At 44.7% G+C, this 19,844-nt stretch overlaps 1 protein-coding gene across 1 annotated transcript; it reads left to right on the top strand.

Annotated features, from left to right (window-relative positions):
- The first annotated feature begins 425 nt into the window (after nt 1-425).
- Sdhc (succinate dehydrogenase complex subunit C) lies at nt 426-19,527 on the top strand. The gene is made up of 6 exons (XM_051147836.1): nt 426-534; nt 4,635-4,691; nt 5,595-5,696; nt 9,251-9,312; nt 12,854-13,017; nt 19,401-19,527. The coding sequence occupies exons 1-6, from the start codon at nt 455-457 to the stop codon at nt 19,503-19,505; spliced, it is 570 nt and encodes a 189-aa protein (XP_051003793.1). The 5' UTR covers nt 426-454; the 3' UTR covers nt 19,506-19,527.
- Nucleotides 19,528-19,844: the final 317 nt, after the last annotated feature.

Raw genomic sequence — 19,844 nt, 5'->3', positions numbered from 1 at the left:
TGAAGAAGCATGAGGAGGCACTTAGGAATCAGACGAAGCACGAAGTAGCATTTTCTTGGGTGTCTCAGACATCTAACTCGGAGATATTTCAGGACATCTTGGAAGGAGGGGGTTGAAGAGAACCGTCTCAGTAAATAAAGCAGGCGAAGCCGCTGTCTAGTAGAGCGGCCGGTACAAAATAAAACACTCAGACAAATGCATTAATTTTAGCCACTCTCCGATTTTGCCAAAACCTTGACAAACGACGCTGGAAGCTAGCGTGAGAGAAAAACACCAAAGAAAGAACCAAAAACCAAACAACAACAACAACAACAACAACAAACCAAACCGCGCCCCCCCCCCCCCCCCCCATCATCCACAAGGTGTAGAATTGCAGAACCCAGAGGAGGTTCCAGCCTAAAAATTCTGAGGTGTCACATGACAGCCTCTGCCCACTCCGCCTCCAGAGGGAGGGATGCACCGGGTCGGGGGGCGGGATGTGTGTACGTCACTTCCGTCCAGGCCGGAACTCAAGATGGCTGCACTCTTGCTGAGGTGACTTTATCCTGGGGCTGGGAGTCCGTGCCCGCGACCCTTGCAGAACCCGAATTGGTCCCTCATGGGGTGACAGTGGCGTCTGCGGTGCGGGGACAGGGAAAGGACCGGTGGGTGTGCAGGCCGCGCCCCTGGAATGTTAGGACACGCTCCCCCTCCCCCACGCCGAGAGAGGTTCGGAAGGGCTTAGAGGTCACTTTGTATGGACAAGTGGCGCAGCTGTCACTCTTTCTCCTTCGCCCACGTCGAAAGCTTCTTCCCAAATTGTTCTTGTCGCCCCACCCAGGTCCGAGCCTCTAAAAACTGCTCCAGCTTCGAGATCAGCTGGCCCCTAGACCTACAATTTTGGAGGAATTTGGGGATTGTCGGGGGAGGGCTCCTTGGAGCACGTAGCCAGGGCTTCTGAGTCCCGGCAGTCCTGCTGCTGGCAACGCGTGGGAACTGTCGGGCTTCTTGGTGCATCCCTGCCATGCCAAGGGTATCAGGAGTAGCCTGAGTGTGTCTCTGCTGGCGCCCAGGAGATCCGCTTTCCCCTCGGGGCGATGGGGTGGGTATTCCCGCCTCTCTCTAAAAGTAAACTTTCTGCCCGGAGAAACAGCCTAGATATTCTTTTGTTCTGAATTCTTTACTCTTTTAGGCATCATTTTCAGAGCCTTTATAACTGTAACGGCTAGTGAGACTTATGGTCCAAATCCCAACGCAGTTTTGTGTCTATTTTTGGAAATTACTTGTTATGGAAAGTTAGCTTCGCTGCTGTGGCGATTCCAGCCCCTTATTCTCCCACATGTGTTTTCATTTCTCTTTCTTTTCCACTCCAGTCATGCAGTGTAAAAATAGAGAGATTCTGTTTAGTTTTTCTTTGAAAAGTGAGTCTTTTGGAGTTTGGCACAGTTGTCTCTACCCTTCATCTTGCTGTGCATCTTTGCTCCGGGATAGGACAGGACCAGGTTCTCCAGAGCCACATCCTTCATTCCTAATTATGAGACCATAGTTGAATGCTTTAATTTCTTTGATGTAACACATGCTGGTCAGTGATAGACACTTAGCTTGAAATGATCACATTGGTTCCTAATATTTATTTTTTTAGGAGTTTCAGGATTAGTGTTTAGAGTCTTCGTTTTTGGGCCAATCTCAGATTGAAAATATTTGAGAAACAAATTACAAAAAGCAGTTTGTCACTTGCCGACGCGTTGAGTCCCTGTGGGCAAGCTGTAGGTAATGCCCTGCTGTGCCTTCTGTTACTCAGATATTCTCTCTCACTCCAGAACTTACTGAGAATGGTTTGCTTCACCCTTTGTTCCCATGTAGACATATGATTGATTGTATCTGGACTGCCCATTGGTTGTATCTATAAGTAACTTTTCCCCATTTGGTTGTTACCCTCCCCCCTATTTCCTTAAACCATATGGTATGACACATATATGGAACACTTAAATTATGTTGGACATTGTAAATAATACAGAAATTATTGTAAGTATCAGAGAATATTCATACAACATATATAAATGCCACAGCGTTTTACAGAAGTTAAATGTGACTTATTCAGCTGCTGTGGAGGCTGACACCAGTAGGCTTGGCACTTAGGAGACTGAGATAGGAAGGTTGCTGTAAGATTGAAGCCAGCCTGAGCTCTGTAGTGAATTCCTGGCCAGCCTGGGCCACAGAGTGAGATCCTGCCTCACAACAAAACACTTGCTTCTAAACATAATCTCTTATAACTTTCCTTTATTGTGGGTGTAGGTGGGTGCACATTTGCTGCTCTGGCTTGTGTGTAGAGGTTAGGGTACCATTGTGAATCCCAAGGGTCCAGCTCAGGTTGCCAGGCTTGGTGGCTGGTGCCTTCACTCTCTGAGCCATCTCACTGACTTCTAGCCGTTAGAGTTTAGGCTTCGTTCCTGGTGGAGGAAGTCTTTTCAGAGTTTCTGGTTTCACATGAAACACTGAGGTGGATACCTGTTTTCATATTTCAAATAAGGTTGTCACGTTTGTGAGGCTTGCTTGTGTAGGGCCTTGTGTAAAGCTTACATTGGTATTTGGGGAAACAATAGCACGAGACAGAACAAGCCAGAGATTCCAACCCACATCTGCAAACTCTTGCTGTGTGGCTGAGTGGCTGGGCCTCGCTTGCTGCGAGGAATGTGTGTCCTGCGACTTCACAGACAATTCAGTTGATTTAAAGAGGTTTGTTCCCACTGCTTTCTGAGAGCCTCGGGCACACAATGCCCGCATTCACCCCTTGTCTCCAAAGGGGAAGGGAGAGAACTGAAGAAGGGCCGGTTGGATTTTTCCCTTCAAATAATGGGCGTTCTGATGCTCTGCCGTAGCGTGCGGGGCTCTCGAGAGGAGTGTGCCTATAGCATCAGTGATGTAATGGACGTCATGAGCAAGATTGCTGCATCTTTTGTTTGTTTGTTAGGGACAGGGTTTCTCTGTTTAGCCCTGGCTGGCTGGCCTCGAACCCAGAGATCCCCCTGCCTCTACCTCCCGAGGTCTGGGATTAAGGGTGTGCAGCTCAGCTCACACCTTTATGAGCTTTTATATCTCCATAATGCCTTGCCCATAGTGAATAGTTCCTGGAGCTAACAGAGGTAAATGTTTTTGCTTCCAGAACTTCACTGTGGTCACCTTCCTTAATGCTTTGGAGGTGTTGGCTGGAATTAGGAGATGAAAGAGTGTGCTGTTGAATGCTTTTCTTTCATCCTTTTCCTTTCTGGCGTTTTGGACAAGGTCTTGATACAGCCCTGGCTGGCCTGGAAATTGCTTGTTTAGACCAAACTAGCCTTGAATTTACAGCTGTCTTCCTGTGTGTTGGGGCTACAGGTTCGATCCCCAGGATCCACATGGCATACGCCATCACACACAAATAAAATGTAATGTCAACATGTTTAAATTATTTTATTATTTTTATGTGCATGGGTGTTTTACCTGCTTGTATGTCCATGCACTAGGTGTGTGCCTGGCACCTTCAGAGTCCAGAAGAGGACATTAGATTCCCTGGAACTGAAGCTATGGGTGGTTGTAAGCAGTGCTCCTAACTGCTGGGCCATTGCTCCAGCCCTGTCATTTTTATTTTTAAGTAGCAACTATTAGGTAGAAAACATAATGATCTTTTGTAGACTTTTGTGTGGGAATGATAAAGAATCTTTGCTTCACCAGGCGCAGTGGTGCACACCTGTAATCCCCGCTCTTGGGTGGCAGAGGGGGGCAGATCCCCGTGAGTTCGAAGGCAGTCTGGTCTACAAAGTGAGTTCAGGACAGCCAGAGCTACACAGAAACCTTGTCTCCAAAAAACAAAAAACAAAAGAAGAATCTTTGCTTTCTCATGTTTTTTGTACTATTGTATGAGAGGCATTGTGACTTGAAGTTTATCTCTGTTATCTAGAAGTTGATGGTAGGCTTTAATAAATTGATTATTAATTATTATTACTTCATGTGTTTGTGTGTGCATAGGTTGGCCAGAGGAGACCTTTGTACAATTGGTTCTCTTCTACCTTTAGGTGTATTTTTCATGACTGACCTCAGGGTGCCAGGTTTATGTAAAGGGCTTATATCCACTGAGCCACCTCCCCAGTTCCAGATGGTAGTTTTTTAAATGACCTAGCTTAATATTAGGACCATCCATCTTTAAATCCCTTGTTCTTCAAGTTTTAATTGATCCATTTGGAACAGGTTTCTGCTTTATATAAACTATATAAGCCATTGTCAATTACTTATTCTTGCTTTTCCTCTTGTTTGCACAATGCTGGGGATTAAAGCCATGTGTGTTAAACGTACTTTCTACACTGAGCTATACCCTCAACCCTCATTTCATTTTCAGTTAGTCTTTCCACATTTAATATAATGCAAAGGTGCCAGGCATGGTAGCTCACGCCTTTAGTCCTAGCACTCGGGACACAGGACCACGTGGATCTCAGAGTTCAAGGCCAGCCTGGTCTGCAGAGTGAGTTCTAGGCCAGCCAGAGCCACACAGAGAAACCATATCTCACAGGATTAAAAAAAAAAAAAGTAATAATAATAATAATATAGCACAAAGGGGGAGACGTTGATATGTTGATATGCTGGTGTTTGTCTCTAAATTTGCATTCTTGACTCTCCTGCAGACACGTTGGCCGTCATTGCGTCCGAGCCCACCTTAATTCTCAGCTTTGTATAAGAAAGTAAGTTCCAAAATCTGTGAATAGTTGATTAAGTTTTTTTTTCCTCCTGAGACGGCAGTAGAAGGCTGGTTGTAGTGACACATGCAGTCAGGGGCAGAGGCAGAGGCAGAGACAGAGGCAGGCAGATCTCTGGGAGTTTGAAGCCAGAGTGAGTTCCAGGACAGCCAGGGCTACACAGAAACCCTGTGTCAAAACAAACAAAAAACCAAAAAAGCCAAACAAAAAAGCTCTTCATTTCAAGTAGTTTCAAGAACTCTTCTCTTCTTGCCTCTGCTGGTATAGGCCATCTTACCTTTTTTTTGTTGTTTTTTAAGTTTTAATGTTATGTGTATGGGTATTCTGCCTGAGTGTTTGTCTGTGTACCACAGTCATTCAGTGCCCAGAAGACCAGTTAGATTCCTGGCACCTGGAGTTACAGCTGTGAGCTACCATGTGGGTGCTGGAAATCAAACTCAGGTCCTCTGGAAGGACAGCCTCTGCTTTTAACTTCTGAGCCATTTCTCCAGCCCTTATTATTTTTTAAAATTATATTTAATTTATTCGTGTGTGGTGAGTGAGGCTTGTGGGTATAGATGGAGGTCAGAAGACATCTTGTGGGGGCCAGTTTTCTCCTGCTGTTTGTGTCCAGGGAGATCGAATTCAGGTCTGAACCAACCATAGCGAGATGGCATAACAGAAGAGCATGTACTGTTCTTGCAGAGGACCCAGATCAGCTCCTAGCACCCTTGTTGGGTAGCTAGCAACTGCCTGTAACTCCAGCTCTACGGGACCCTCTTAAGGCCTCAGGCATCTGCACTACCACACACACACACAACTAAAAGTAAAATAAAACCTTTAAAAATATACTCCTTGCTGTGTAAAATATGTTCTTTACTCCTTGTTGAAGCTCTTGTTTTATTTCAGTGCTGTTCCTTTGGGAACCACAGCCAAGGAAGAGATGGAGCGGTTCTGGAGTAAGAACACGAGTTCAAACCGCCCTGTTTCTCCCCATATCTCCATCTACAGGTAAGGGCCCTGGAGCCAGGTGGTGTGGAGCTGCCCGTGTTTCTTCCTTCTCAATATTTTTTCCCGATTTCAGGGCATGGGAGCAGTGGGCTGGGCAGCCCAGCTTCTTAATCTATCGAGTGTCAGTGCGAGAGTCTTGAAAAAGTTAGCAACAAGTGAAAGATTTCTCAATACACAGCTGCCAAAAAGATAATTCAAAAGCAAACGGGTCGTGAGTCTGAGGTGTTTCCCGGATTGCTTGCCTATGCTACAGTGTGTGACTTCACTGCAGCCTTGGTTCTGAGTAGCAGTGCGCACACTTGCCATCACACCACACAACCTTAAATGCTGTCTGTGACATTTCTGCTCAGGCTTGAGAGTGCTGTGTTTTGTTTTGAATTGTAGAGTTATTATTATATATACAGAGTTTTCTGCTCTTGCAGAAGCCTAATGCGTAGTCATGGAAAACAGGGACTTTTATTAGTGCTTTCCTACTGTGACTCCTCGGCACATAAGTCTCAGAGTCTTACAGCATTGGAGTGTATTGTGCTGGAATGTTTGATCTTAACAATTGCTGTTTGAAGGCGGAGTGTGGTGGCGTGTGCCTTTAATCCTAGCACTTGGGATGTTGAGGCAGGAGGATCAAGAGTTTAACCCCACCCTCAGTTAAATAGCAAATTACAGGCCAGCCTGAGCTACGAAGCAGACATACAGGCATGGGTGCTTTCGCACCTGCATTAGAGAGTCCGTTGTGCTGAGACCAGGTCCCCAGGCCGGGAAGATGCTTCGGGAGCTTCTTTACTAAGCATGGTAACCCGAGTTTGACCTCTGGTCCCGCGTGCTGCTGCCAGGAGAGAACTGACTCCCACAAGTTGTCCTCTGGCCTGCACTTTATGTACCGTGGCACACAGTTAATAAATGAAATATTTAAGATAAATAAGCATGTTAACAGAGGCTGTGTTCTTTTCCTTTGGCCCTAGGGGGAAATGTTTGTTTTTGTAGCTTCTAGCTTCTGGAGGCCACTTAGATTGTTTGGCTTTGTGACTTACCAGCTTACTAATGTACTAACTTATGTATATTGCTGTTTTAGACAGGGCCTTATGTAGCTCAGACTGCCTTGGACTCAGTATGAAACTGAGGCTGGCCTTGAGTTTCTCATCTTCCTACTTCTGCCTTTCAAATCCGGAGATCACAGGTTGGGTACCACTGTATGTTTCTTAATGCACATGCTCTTTAGATTTTTTTTTTTCTTTCTTTCTGTAGGGCAAGCCTTGCTTTCTTTTGAGGATTCCTATTTTGCACAAAAGCTACACTCTTTTACGGTCATTGTTTATCCTGATGCTCAATTGTTGTAGCTGTGGCTGCTAGGAGTTCTTCAGCATGACACCAGTATGGGTGCTAGGTGTGCTCATTGCTGCCAGCACACCACTGATGGCAGGTCCCTTGTTGGGTAGAGCTGAGATATATGCTGTGTTTGCAACCACGTCCCCACATACTTGTATATGTATGGCAGTGTTTGTTTATTCATACATGTTTTTCATCTCTTGCTTTCAGAAGTAGAAATGATAGCTGATTTTGTTTATGTCTTCTAAGAAAACCCCTGTATATCTTCTTTTTAAAAATAAACAAATAAACACACTAAGTCAGCAAAGCATCTCTAGCCTTACTCCCCTCCTTACTTGGGTTCCTGCCCGGGGATACTGGCCATTTTTGTAGCCACCTCCACAAATACCACATCCCTTTAGGATTTTTTCCCAGCTCAGATTCCAGAAATAATTTTAATTGCAGAAATTGAACATTGTACCCTAACAGAAGGAGGTTAATATGCGGTTTTAGTATTCTATAGTAAAATCTTTTTAAAGATAAATGTTAAGACCCTGCCTCAGAAAATGAGATAGAGACAGACGGAGAGAGAAAAAAAGACAGAGAGGAAAAAAAAAGAGACAGAGAGATGGAGAAGGAGAAAATCCCAAATAAGCTCGGCCTCTCTTCACAAGTAATTTGGAAAAACATTAGGTCCATTTATGGAACTTTGCATGAAGAAAAGAAATAGCAGGAAACATGGGGCTATTTCTCAAATAATATATCAAGGAAAGATGTCCCAAGTGGCTAACATCACACTTTTTCTGTTTCATGGTTTTTGAAACAGAATCCTACGTAGTCCAGACCAGCCTTGAACACTTTAGGTGTGTTTGTTGGTTGGTTGCTTGCTTGGTTGGTTTGAGACAGGATCTCACTATGTGTGTAGCCCTGGGGTTACATCAGTCACCACAGCCAGCATGATTGCTTTCTAGTTGTACACGCTCTACTTGATACCAATATGGGGACCTGGTGAGAGCAGCTTGAGTTGTGTATTCTCTCTTCTCATTAGTAGCAGAGATTTGGTTTGGTAAAACCAAGGGGTAATGTATAGAAAAGATTTATTTTTATCTCATATGTATGAGCATCTTGTCTGCATGTATATATACATAACACCTGCATGCCATCCACCCACCCAGGCGGGAAGAGGCCATCAGATCTGCTGGAGCTAGGTTACAAACTGCTGCGAGTCCTGGCGTGGGTGCTGGGAACTGATCTCTGACCTTTGCAGGAGAAGCAAGTGTTCTTAACTGCTGAGCCATTTCTGCAGCCTCAGGAGAGACTTTATTATTTATTTATTTGGTTTTTTTCTGTTTATTTGTGTTTATTTTGTTTTGTTTTTTTAAGACAGGGTTTCTCTGTGTAGTTCTGGCTGTCTGGAAACTCACTCTGTAGGTCAGGCTGGCCTCAAGCTTAGATCCTTCTGTCCCTGCCTCCCAAGTGCTAGGTTGAAGTCGTGTGCCTGCCACCACCTGGCTTTGAGATAACTTTTGTTTTGTTTTGGTTTTGGTTTTTCTGAATGCTGGGACTAAAGATGTGCGCCACCACCCCCAGCAAGATAATTTTTAAATAAATACTTTTTAAAATTCTTTTTTGCAGTGGACTGAACGCAGGGCCTCGTGTGCGATATATAAGCATTCTACCTCTGAGCCCTGTGTCCAGCCAAATTAGAAAGTGGAAATGGGAATCTGAAGGCTAGTGAAGTTTTCTTTATTCTTGTTTTTAAGGATTTATTTTATGTGTATGAGTGGGGTTTTTTGTTTGTTTGTTTGTATGTTTGTGGTTTTTTAGTTTTTTGAGACAGAGTTTCTGTATGCAGCCCTGGCTATCCTGGACTCTGCTTTTGTAGACCAGGCTGTCCCCGAACTCACATCAATCCGCCTCTGCCTCGCAAGTGCTGGAATTAAAGGTGTATGCCACCATGCCTGGCCGTGTATGAGTGTTTTGCCTGCATGTATTTGTATATGGAAAATGTGTGCCTGGTCTCTCAGAGGTTAGACTGAGTGTCACATCCCCAGAGCTGGAGTTATAGATGGTTGTGAGCCACCATACAGGTGCTGGAAACCTAACTCAGGTCATCTGCACTGCTCTTAACCATTGAGCCATTTCTCCAGCCCCAGCTGGCTTTTGTTTTGTTTGTTTGCTTTTACTTTATTGTGTTTTTAAATTATGTCATCCTTTTCTTTTTAAAACTGTCTTTGTGTATTTCTTTGTAGATGGTCTCTTCCCATGGCAATGTCCATTTGCCACCGTGGCACTGGTATGGCCTTAAGTGGAGGTATGTATGTATATTCATACACACATGCACACAGACATGCACACACACATCTTTGACTCATCCCTGCCTCCTTTGCACTTAGCAATTTGACTTAGAATCAGTGTGAGTCCTTTTTTTAAAAAAAAGATTTATTTATTTATTATGTATACAATGTTCTGCTGGCATGTGTACCTGCCTGCCAGAAGAGGGCACCAGATCTCATTATAGATGGTTGTGAGCCACCATGTGGTTGCTGGGAATTGAACTCAGGACCTTTGGAAGAGCATCCAGTGCCCTTAACCTCTGAAGCCTTATCTCCAGCCCCAGTGTGAGTCCTTAAAGCTTTTTGTTTTGTTTTTTGGTTTTAAATTTTCAAGACAGGATTTCTGTGTTGCCCTGGATATTCTGGAACCTACTCAAGCTCTGAACTCAAAGAGATCACCTCTGCCTCTCACATTCAGGGATTAAAGTTATCCACCACTACCGCCTGGCTCCCTTTAAGCTTTTCATTAATTTGTTCCTTTAACAAAGAATTGAATTCCTGTGTTCCCACTATACTCAGTAGCACTTGTTACTCTTGTGGAGGACCCGGGTTTGGTTTGGCTCCCAACACCCACATGGTGGCTCCCAACCATCTGTAATTCTAGTTCCAGGGTATCCAGTGCCCTCTTCTGGCTTCTGTGGACACCAGACACACAGTCAGTACATATACACATATGCACTCAAACCCCCATACACGTAAAATAAAAATAAATCTCTTAAAAGTAATAAAAAAAAAGAAAGAAAGAAAACAACAACAACAAAACAGACCTCATAGGCTTTTTCCTGTAGAAAATACATGAAGAATTCCCACTGGTCATGGTGGTGCATGCTTTTCATCCCAGCACACAGGAGGCAGAGGCAGGCCAGGCTCTGTGAGGTGAAAGCCATCCTGGTCTACAAAGAGATTCTGTCTCAAACAAAGAGTTTCTGTTTCCTTTGAGATTCCCAAGATCATCATTTTATCACTTGTGATTCCTCCTCATGACTGAGACTTAATGAATTAGGTACATGTAATAATTGGCATAGTTAGCCTTTGACATCTCAGAAAGTATCTGATCATTTATAGTTTAAATCTTGTTCTCAGCCCTTTGTACACTGTGAGTATTTTATCTTGGTGTCTGTATTCCCAAGATGGAAGTGCATGGGGAACCAGTCCCCAGAAGAGGAAAGCAGAAAAGAACTGGACTATACATTAGTGCATGCATCCGCCTGAGTCTGAGGAAGACTCCAGGAAGCTGATGGCCAGATCATGTCATAGTGACTAGTGCAATAGTGCTGTAGTTAAGAAAATAGAGTGGGGGCTGGAGAGATGGCTCAGAAGTTAAGAGTACTGGCTGCTCTTCCAGAAGTCCTGAGTTCAATTCCCAGCACCACATGGTGGCTCACAGCCATCAAAATTGAGATCTTGTGCCCTCTTCTGGTGTGCAGGCACACATGTAGACAGAACACTGTGTACATGATAAATAATTAAACCTTTTTTAAAAATTAAAAAAATAGGGTGCTACCAACCTGATTTTGATGGTCACTTAGCTTTCCCAGGGGTCTTTTAGGTGTTTTCTTTTTTGTTGCATAGGGCTTTCTAAGAAGAAGTGTCTGAAAGAGTTTTTGGCAGCTTCTAGAAGTGGCAGAACACTTACTGACTGTCACACAGCCCTACATAACACTTTACAGATGTGGAGCCTGCAGGACTGGTCCTGGCAGCCAAGCAAAGGCACCACCAACATTTTCTGTGATTCAGAGGGGCAGCCTCGGCAACTTTGTAGTGTTGTGCCGTTTGAAAAGTCTCTACTTTGGCACCCAGGTTCTAAGAGGGTCCAGGGTATCTATTGGATACCAGAGGAAGACTTAGGAAATCTCAGATTAAATTTCTCAGATATTTTTCACATGGCTGTCTTGGGACTCACATAGACCAGGCTGACCTCAGACTCAGTAGTCTTCCTAATTCTGATACAGCACTGGGGTGATTCTTTAATTTTTAAATTAATATTTATTTATTTATTTATTTATTTATTTATTTATTTATGAGATAGGATTTCTCTGTATAGCCTTGGCTGCCCTGGACGCACTTTGCAGAGCAGGCTGGCATGGAGCTCCACCTGCCTCTGCCTCCCCGAGCACTAGTAAGGTCATTTTTATTTTTGGCTGTGAGCCCAGCCTTTGACAGCTTAGCCATCTCTCCAGCCTGTAAGGTCACTTCTAAACTGTCATGTGAGGTTTGTCTTTTTATTTTAATTGTGAGGAATATTAAAAGGAGAATATTGCCCTATACTGAAATTTCATATTACCATCAGAGCCCTAGTAGCCTGCCCTCCACTATAAACTTTTTTTTCCTGGTGCTAGAGATTGGAGATTCACCCCAGAGCCACACCCATGCAAGCACTTACTGCAGAGCCAAATTGTTAGGCCCTACTCTAACATGAGATGCATAATCTGAACATGAGTTTAACTTTTTTGTTTGTTTGTGGTTTTTGTTTGTTTGTTTGTTTTTCAAGATAGGGTTTCTCTGTGTAGCCTTGACTGTCCTGGACTCGCTTTTGTAGACCAGACTGGCCTGGAACTCACAGCCATCCACTTGCCTCTGCCTCCCAAGTGCTGGAATTAAAGGCGTGCGCCACACCACCCGGCTTGAGTTTAAATTTTTCTATTTCTTTTTAAGACTAGGTGTCTGTGGAGGCAGGGTCCCTTGAAATGTACTGTGTAGTCATGAAATACACTATGTAGACCAGACTGGCTTTGAACTCACAGAAATCCAACTGCTGCTACCTCCTGAGTGCTGGGATCTAAGGCCTATATCACCACACCTGGCAGAACTGAACTTCTAATCCTCCTCCCTCTATCCTACAAGTGCTGGGATTATAGGCATGTACCACCATATATGTTTTGTTCTGTTAATTATTTTCACATTTATGTTTATAAATATTTTGCCTGTGTATGTCTGTGCACAATGTACATACCTGTTTGGCCAGAAGAAGGTGTCAGCTCCCCTAGGACTGGAGCTACAGATGCTGCGAACAACCACATGGGTGCTGGAAAATGAACCTGGGTCCTCTGGACGTGCAGTGCTCTTAACCGTTAAGCCATCTCTCCAGCCTACGTGCTTTATAAAATTTATTTTTATTTTTATTATTTTTAATCATGTGTATATATTTGTAGGGGGTATATACACATGAGTACAGGTGCCTTCATAGGTGTTTGGTTCCCTAGAGCAGGAGTTACAGGTGCTGTGAGGTATTTAGTGTGGTTTGGGGGACCCAGACTCAGGGTCTCTGCAACATCAGTTTGCACTCGTAACTGCAGAGCCATCTTTCCAGTCCCCCATGTATAGTTTTATGTGGTGCTAGATTTCAAACCCAGGGCTCATATATGTTAGTCGAGCATTTGGCAACTGAACTACATCCTGACCTAAATTTTCTCTTGTTTCAAAGTGGTTTAGTATTGTATCAGGTGTCAAGAGCTGTCAGAGAACCAGTTCAACACACTGCGTTCTTCATAGCTGACGGGGTATTTGCTTTTCTCTCAGGGATCTCTCTTTTTGGCCTGTCGGCACTGATGCTTCCTGGGAACTTTGAGTCGTATTTGATGTTTGTGAAGTCCCTGTGTTTGGGGCCAGCACTGATCCACACAGCTAAGTTTGTACTTGTCCTCCCTCTCATGTACCACTCGCTGAATGGCGTCCGACACTTGGTGAGTGAACTGTTGGTTTGTACATTCCCCCAGGGAAAGGGAGCGGGCAGCTGGAGGGCCTCTCCTTGTTTCTAAGTGTATCGATCTTTTCCTTGTCCTAACCCCCCATCCTTTCTCTTGGTGCTAGGGTCCCTGAACCAAGGCCTTACACATCCTGTACCTTTGAGCTATTCCTTGTTTGCTTGTTGAGACAGGGTCTCTCACAGTGTAGCCTGGCTGTCTCCAACATGCTGTACAGAGCAGGATGGCCTTGAGCGTGTGCCAGGGGCTGGCATTGAAGAGGAGCCGCCACACATGGCCCAACCCTGTCTGTCTATTATATGGATTTATTTTTTATTCATAGTGTGTGTGTGTGTGTGTGTGTGTGTGTGTTGTCCCGTGGATTGAATCAGGTTGTCAGGCCTGATGCTTGCCTTTTCCTGAGCCATCCTGCCACCCTTCAGCACCATCTAATTGTGCTGGATCTTTTCTCAGGTCCTTTTGGGGAAGCTAAACCAGGCCTGTCCTGCATTCCTTTTTGAGTGTGGCTAGCCCAGGACTGAAAGGGATCAGTGTGAGCTCTCCCACTTTTAAGAGGCATGACATTGGTAAAAAACAAACAAACAAAAAACCTTGAAGCCAGAGCTGGCAAAGACGACAGATCCGTTAGATGATATGAACCATCAAGCACTGTTCTGGACACTGGGCACTTCATTATGAGCCAGATAAGCAGCTGTTGCCTTCAGTGCAGCATTCCAGTCTACCCCAAGTGACAGCTCAGGTTAGACTCAGGTATGTTAGCTGTTGTGTTCTTCACTTTAGTTGTATTGAGTAACTGGAGGGAGTGAGAGCAGACAGACCAGGTGCCAGAGATTGTAGGCTTCTGGTGGTGGTGGTGGTGGTTGCTATGGCTTGTTAGTGTCATACTGGGGACTTGAACCCAGGGCCTTGGACATGTGACAGGCACTGTAGTACATATACCACATAGCCATATCTCCAGTCCTTTTAAGATTTTTTACCATTTAAGATTATTTTTATTTTCCTTGTAGAATATATTGCCTGCATGTACATCTATGTACCATGTGCATGCTTGGTAACTGTGGAAGCCAGAAGAGGATATGGTCATGAACCACCTTGTGGGTGCATAGAACCAAGCTTGGATCCTTTAGAGGAGCAGGCAGTGCTCTTAACCCTGAGCTGTCTCTCTAGGCCCTACTTTTTTTTGAGATGGTCTCACGTGGTCAAATTGGCTTCAAATTTACTACTTAGACAACAATGACTTTGAGATTCTTCATCATCATCATCGTCATTATTACTATTATTTTGAGACAGGGTTTCTCTGTGTAGCCTTGGCTGTTCTGGACTCGCTTTGTAGACCAGGCTGGCCTTGAACTCACAGTGATCTGCCTGCCTCTGCCTCCCAAATGCTGGGATTAAAGGCGTGCATCACCACTGAAATTCTTATTCTCCTGCTTCCAATTCTCAGTTGCCAACTCCTAGGATTGGGAGTGCTACCATTTTTGGCTTTTGAGACAGGGTCTCTTGAAACCTAGGTTGGCCTTAAATTTGCTATGTACCCAAGGCTGGCTTTGAACACACCCATATTCCTGCTATAAACAGTGCTTTACTAAATTGCTCCAGGTCCTCACTCTATAACCAGGTGGGCCTTGAATTCACTATCTTCCTGCCTTGCCCCTTAAGTAGCTACCAGTACATTCTTGAGCCTCTAATCTTGGATAGGAGTCCAGATTCCGATCCTGAAGTCAAGAATATGTCACTCAGCTAAAACTGTTGATGCTGCCTCCTACATGAGCCTAACACTACACGGGGTTAGTTCAGAACTAGTGCAAAGCTGTTAGTAGCATGGAAGCCTTGGTTCTGTCCCAGCATCACATTATTAAAGGGGGAGGGGAGGCTGGGCATGGTGCCACACTGGCAGAGGCGGGCAGATCTCTGAGTTCAAAGCTGGACTGGTCTACATAGTAAATTCCAGGCCAGAAACTCTGTCTTAAGCACACATATCCAACAGCAGCAGCAACAGCAAATAAAAGGGAGGCACTTTCAGAAAGGGGTCAAGAGTTCAAGGTTGTCTTTGGCCTCATAGTAAGTTCAAGGCCAGCCATGGCTACATGAAAATCAGTCTCAAAACAAAACAGAATCTCATGTCTTAAATTTTGTTTCTTTGTTTGCTTTTTTTTTTTTTTTTTTAAGACAATATATCATGTAGGTTTGACCTCAAACTGGCCAAGTGGTATGATGACCTTGAACTACTGATCCCCCCTGCTTCTGCCTCTCAGTTTTGGAGTTAACACCTTATGCCAACCCATCCTGCTCTTCTCTTTAAATATTTATTTTTATTTTATGTATATTGCCTGTTTTGACTGTAAGTGTGTAAGTATATTGTGTATGTGCCTGGTGATAACAGGGGCTAGAAGAGGGGCATGAACCCCTGGAATTGGGTTACTGATGGTAGTAAGCCACCACGTGGTGCCAGGCGCCAGCCAGTGTTCCTAACCACTGAGCTGTCTCCCCAGCCCAGCTCTAAAGGGATTAAGGCTTGGTCAGACCTGCCTTGGGGTCAGAGCATTTTAAGAGTTCATATTTTATGACCCACTAGTCATGCATCCTTCTCCAAGAAGTAATTAAAATGTGTCCCCCCCCCCCCCCAGTTTTCCATTATTTCTGAACCCAAGCAAAATGTCAGTTGGATACTTTTGCCTTAGTTCGACCTTTTATGACCTCCACATCAGAGCCACCATAGAGACAAACATTCTCTGGATTCCAGTCTGGTCCAATAGATAGTTGAATGAAAAAAAATTGAGAGACTAAATGACCTATTAAATTAAGTGTATTTATCAAGTGTTCCCCAGAGCAGTATTCAGTTTGATTTGAAGTAACTCCGATTCCTGAGGGAGACAGTGGAGAGAAAAGGCTGTTTCATTAATGGCTTTTGACTCCACAGAACAAAGCTCCGTAAGAAAATCAGCTGAAGACTTCACATCCTGGCTCAGGCAGGCGCTTTGTTCTGTTTGGTTTTGTCTTGATACAGAGTTGGATTTGTGGGTCACTGGGCAGACCTGGCTCTTGCCTTTTGTGATAATATCTACTGAGATAAATCAGCACCTAAAGGCTTTATTAAGTCCTAAATCTGCTCTTGTTCTTCTTCTAAGAAGTCCTAGCTCTGGGTGCAGGGTCAGGTTTTTACTGTTTGCCATGTAATTGTCTACCTTAGCAGTTGCCTGGCTGCAAAGTCTAATAGGGAAAAGGGAAATCGTGTGGTTATAAGTAAAGGAGAAGATGTAGCCCCCCCCCCTTCCCAAACACACACCCTGCCCACTCCCCAAGACAAGGTTTCTCTGTGTAGCCTTGACTGTCTTGGAATTCTATAGACCAGGCTGGCCTTGAACTCACAGATTCACCTGCCTCTGCCTCCTGAGTACTGGGAGATGTAGGCCCTTTGATCTGCCTTCTGGAGGCTTCTCCTACCACTGCTACCCAGCAGGACTCAGTGTCTCATTAAGCACTGTGCCTGTGTGAGCAAAGTAGCTCTTTGTGGGGGTCTTCTTAACAGATCACGCCATCCAGGTAGAAACTCATCAGGCATTGAGATGAGGGTGTCTTCTCGCCTGGACTAATTCTGGGCTCCCCTAAATCTCTGTGCAGTGCTTCCTAGTTCAGTCAGTGTTATAGTTAGACTGGAGGGTCATGTGTTAATATCTACTGGGGCTGCTTTGTGTGGTCAGTCTGAAACCTGAACTCTGCTTTGGCCTTAGAGCAGTGATTCTCAGCCTTGCCAGTGCTGCAGCCCTTTAATACACTTCCTCATATGTGGGGACCCCAACCATGCAATTGTTTTTGCTGCTACTTCATAACTGTGATTTTGCCACTGTTATGAATCATAATGCAATATCCGATATGCAGAATATCTAATCTGTTACCCCAAAGGGGTCACAACACACAGGTTGAGAGCTGCTGCCCAAGAGTGTTCATAGCCTTAGGATTTGTTGTTTTGTTTGCAGTGCCTGAGTTTTCACTGTACATACAAGACAAGTGTCTTACTACTAAGCCACAGCCCCCAGTTCTTAGTGTTTTAAAGAATGTGACATTTGACCCAGGGATAGACAATCCACTTACTGGATTGATACCAACAAAAATAGATGAAGACTGAAAGGAAGAAGGAATTTAGTAGAATAGAAAATACGTAGCATAGCATGTATTAGTGATGGTAAATATTTTTTAATGTTTCATAAATTTTTTCATAAATATATATTTCTACTCAGCACCAATTTAAGGCATGCTTTTAGTGGGATCATAGTAAAAAAAAAAGTTTCTGAAGTTAGGCATGGTTGAAAATGCCTGTAGTCCCAGCTGTTTGGGATCCTGAGAGGATCCCTGAGTCTAAGAATTGGAGCATATCCTACCTAGGTCAATATAGTGACGTCCTGGATGAGAGAGAGTGGAAGAGCAAAGATAGAGAAAGAAGTTGAAAGTTAAGATTCTGTTTGTGGCAGTGACACACACCTTTAGTCCCAGCACTCAGGAGGCAGAGGCAGGTGGATCTCTGTGAGTGTGAGGCCAGCCTGGTCTATAGAGCTAGTTCCAGGACAGCCACAGCAACAGAGGGAAACTGTCTCAAAAAACAAACAAGAGGGCTGGAGAGATGGCTCAGAGGTTAAGAGCACTGACTACTCTTCCAGAAGTCCTAAGTTCAATTCCCAGCAACCACATGGTGGCTCACAACCATCTATCATGTGATCTAATGTCCTCTTTTGGCATGGCATGCGGTATGCATGCAGGCAAAAGCACTGTATACATAATAAATAAATATTTAAAAACAGAAAAACAAACAAGGTTGGAGAGATGGCTCAGCAGTTAAGAGCGCTAACTGCTTTTCTAAAGGACCCAGGTTCAAGTCCCAGCACCCACATGGCAGCTTACAACAGTCTATAATTCTAGTTCCAGTGGATCCGACACCCTCCTACATGCATACAAGCAATTATTTAAAAAAAAAAAAAAAAAAAAGCTGGGCGTGGTGGTGCATACCTTTAATTCCAGCACTTGAGAGGCAGTTCAAAGCCAATCTGGTCTGCAAAGCAAGTCCCAGGATAGCTAGGGCTACTAACATAGAGAAAACCCTGTCTCAGAAAACCAAAACTAAAGCAAAACCCAACAAGCAAGAATAGGATTCTTAGGGAGATATAACTCAGTTGGTAGAGTGCTTGCCTGCCATCTACTCCGTCAACACTGGGGTTGATCCTAGGCACCACATAAGCTGGACACTGTAATCCTAGCACTTAGAAGGCGGAGGCAGGAGAATCAAAAGTTCAAGGTTTTCTTTGACTACATAATGAGTTCAAACCCAGCCTAGGATCTATGAGCTCCTGTCTCCAAAGAGAGGAAGGGAAGGACTTACTTTTGCGTCCCAGAACGTATTCTTTAAGTGATCAGACCTCAAGCATGATCTCTCTGAAGAAGAGTTCTGTGATTGACTACTGTGCATCCATAGTCCCATGTGGAGATCCCCAGGCTGCATCAGTAAGTAGCTTGAGAATCTTGCAGTTATGTGTTTACCAAATTCCTCTAGCCACAGAACTGCGACACCTCCTCACAATGCCCTGCACTGTGCAGAGATGTGTTTGTCCAGACATGGTGAGCGCCTGGACCCCGGCACTTAGAGCGTTTAGGCAGGAGGATCTTGAGTTGCGTCCACACTGGCTACATGATGAATTCTGGGCTAGTCTGGGTCATGTAACAAGATTCAGAGCTGTAGACAGAGCTCAGGGCCTTGGGCTTGCTAGGCAAGTGCTCCACCACTGAGCTAAATCCTCGACCCCATATAGCAGGAGTTGATGTCAGAAATGAAACTGTTCTGACAGAAGGAGTACCTTTCCGGAAACACCACTCCAGATGTGCTGTCACGTGGGAGGGGGGATTGTGCCTTTGCAGTCTGGAGCTTTTGTGTGTAGGGCCTTTGGTGTTCTGGAGAACATTCACCCTGTCACGACAACATGAGAGGACTTGGTTTTCAGTCATGGGGCAGTGCGCAGCAGGTACTGCATTGCAGATTTTAGAAAAGTGAAATGGGGGTGTAGGCATGGGGTGCTTTTCTCTGGAGTCTCATAGAAGAGAGGTACCCATTCAGTAAGTAGAAAATCTCTGAGCAATGAATTGTGAGAGTGAGTGCCAGTGGTTCTGATTGCTGAAAATAAAAATAAAACTTTCCCCTCACTCTCTCTACCCTCTTTCTCAACCCCCCCCCCCCACTGCACCTCACTCTTTTCCTCTGTCTATGTCCCCCCCCGGGGTACCCCTCCCCCCTTTGCTTCTTTCCCCATGCTCATTTAATAAACCTCATATAATTAAAAAACAAAACCAAAAAACTTTCCCCTCTTTTGTTTCTACAGATGTGGGACCTAGGAAAAGGCCTGGCGATATCCCAGGTCCAGCAGTCGGGAGTGGCTGTCTTGGTTCTTGCTGTGTTGTCCTCTATAGGGCTGGCAGCCCTGTGAAGAGCTGAAATTCCCAGCATGGTTATCACACTGATATATATTCCTGTTTATCACTCTTATCTCCATCCACCAAAGTTGGTTAGATGTCATGTGCGTCAGACCCTTTGCAGTGTGGTAGAGAAGCTTACGCCACTGTAGCAGTAGGAAAAGGCATCTCCCTAGCCTAGGGCCCTTCCTCCTTTCCGTGTTTGACTTCGATTTGTGCTGAGAGTCAGCTTTTGGCTCCTTCTTGCTGAGGCAGTGGAAACAATACCAGTTTTGTGCTGCCCTGGGGGCCGCTGCTTGTGGGCTGCCGGCTTAAAGGACCCTTCTGTCCATTGGTCAGCGCAGGGCCTTTAG

The sequence above is a fragment of the Acomys russatus genome, chromosome 6 (assembly GCF_903995435.1).
Source record: "Acomys russatus chromosome 6, mAcoRus1.1, whole genome shotgun sequence".
NCBI lineage: Eukaryota > Metazoa > Chordata > Mammalia > Rodentia > Muridae > Acomys > Acomys russatus.
This window is presented reverse-complemented; position numbering and strand designations above follow the sequence as displayed.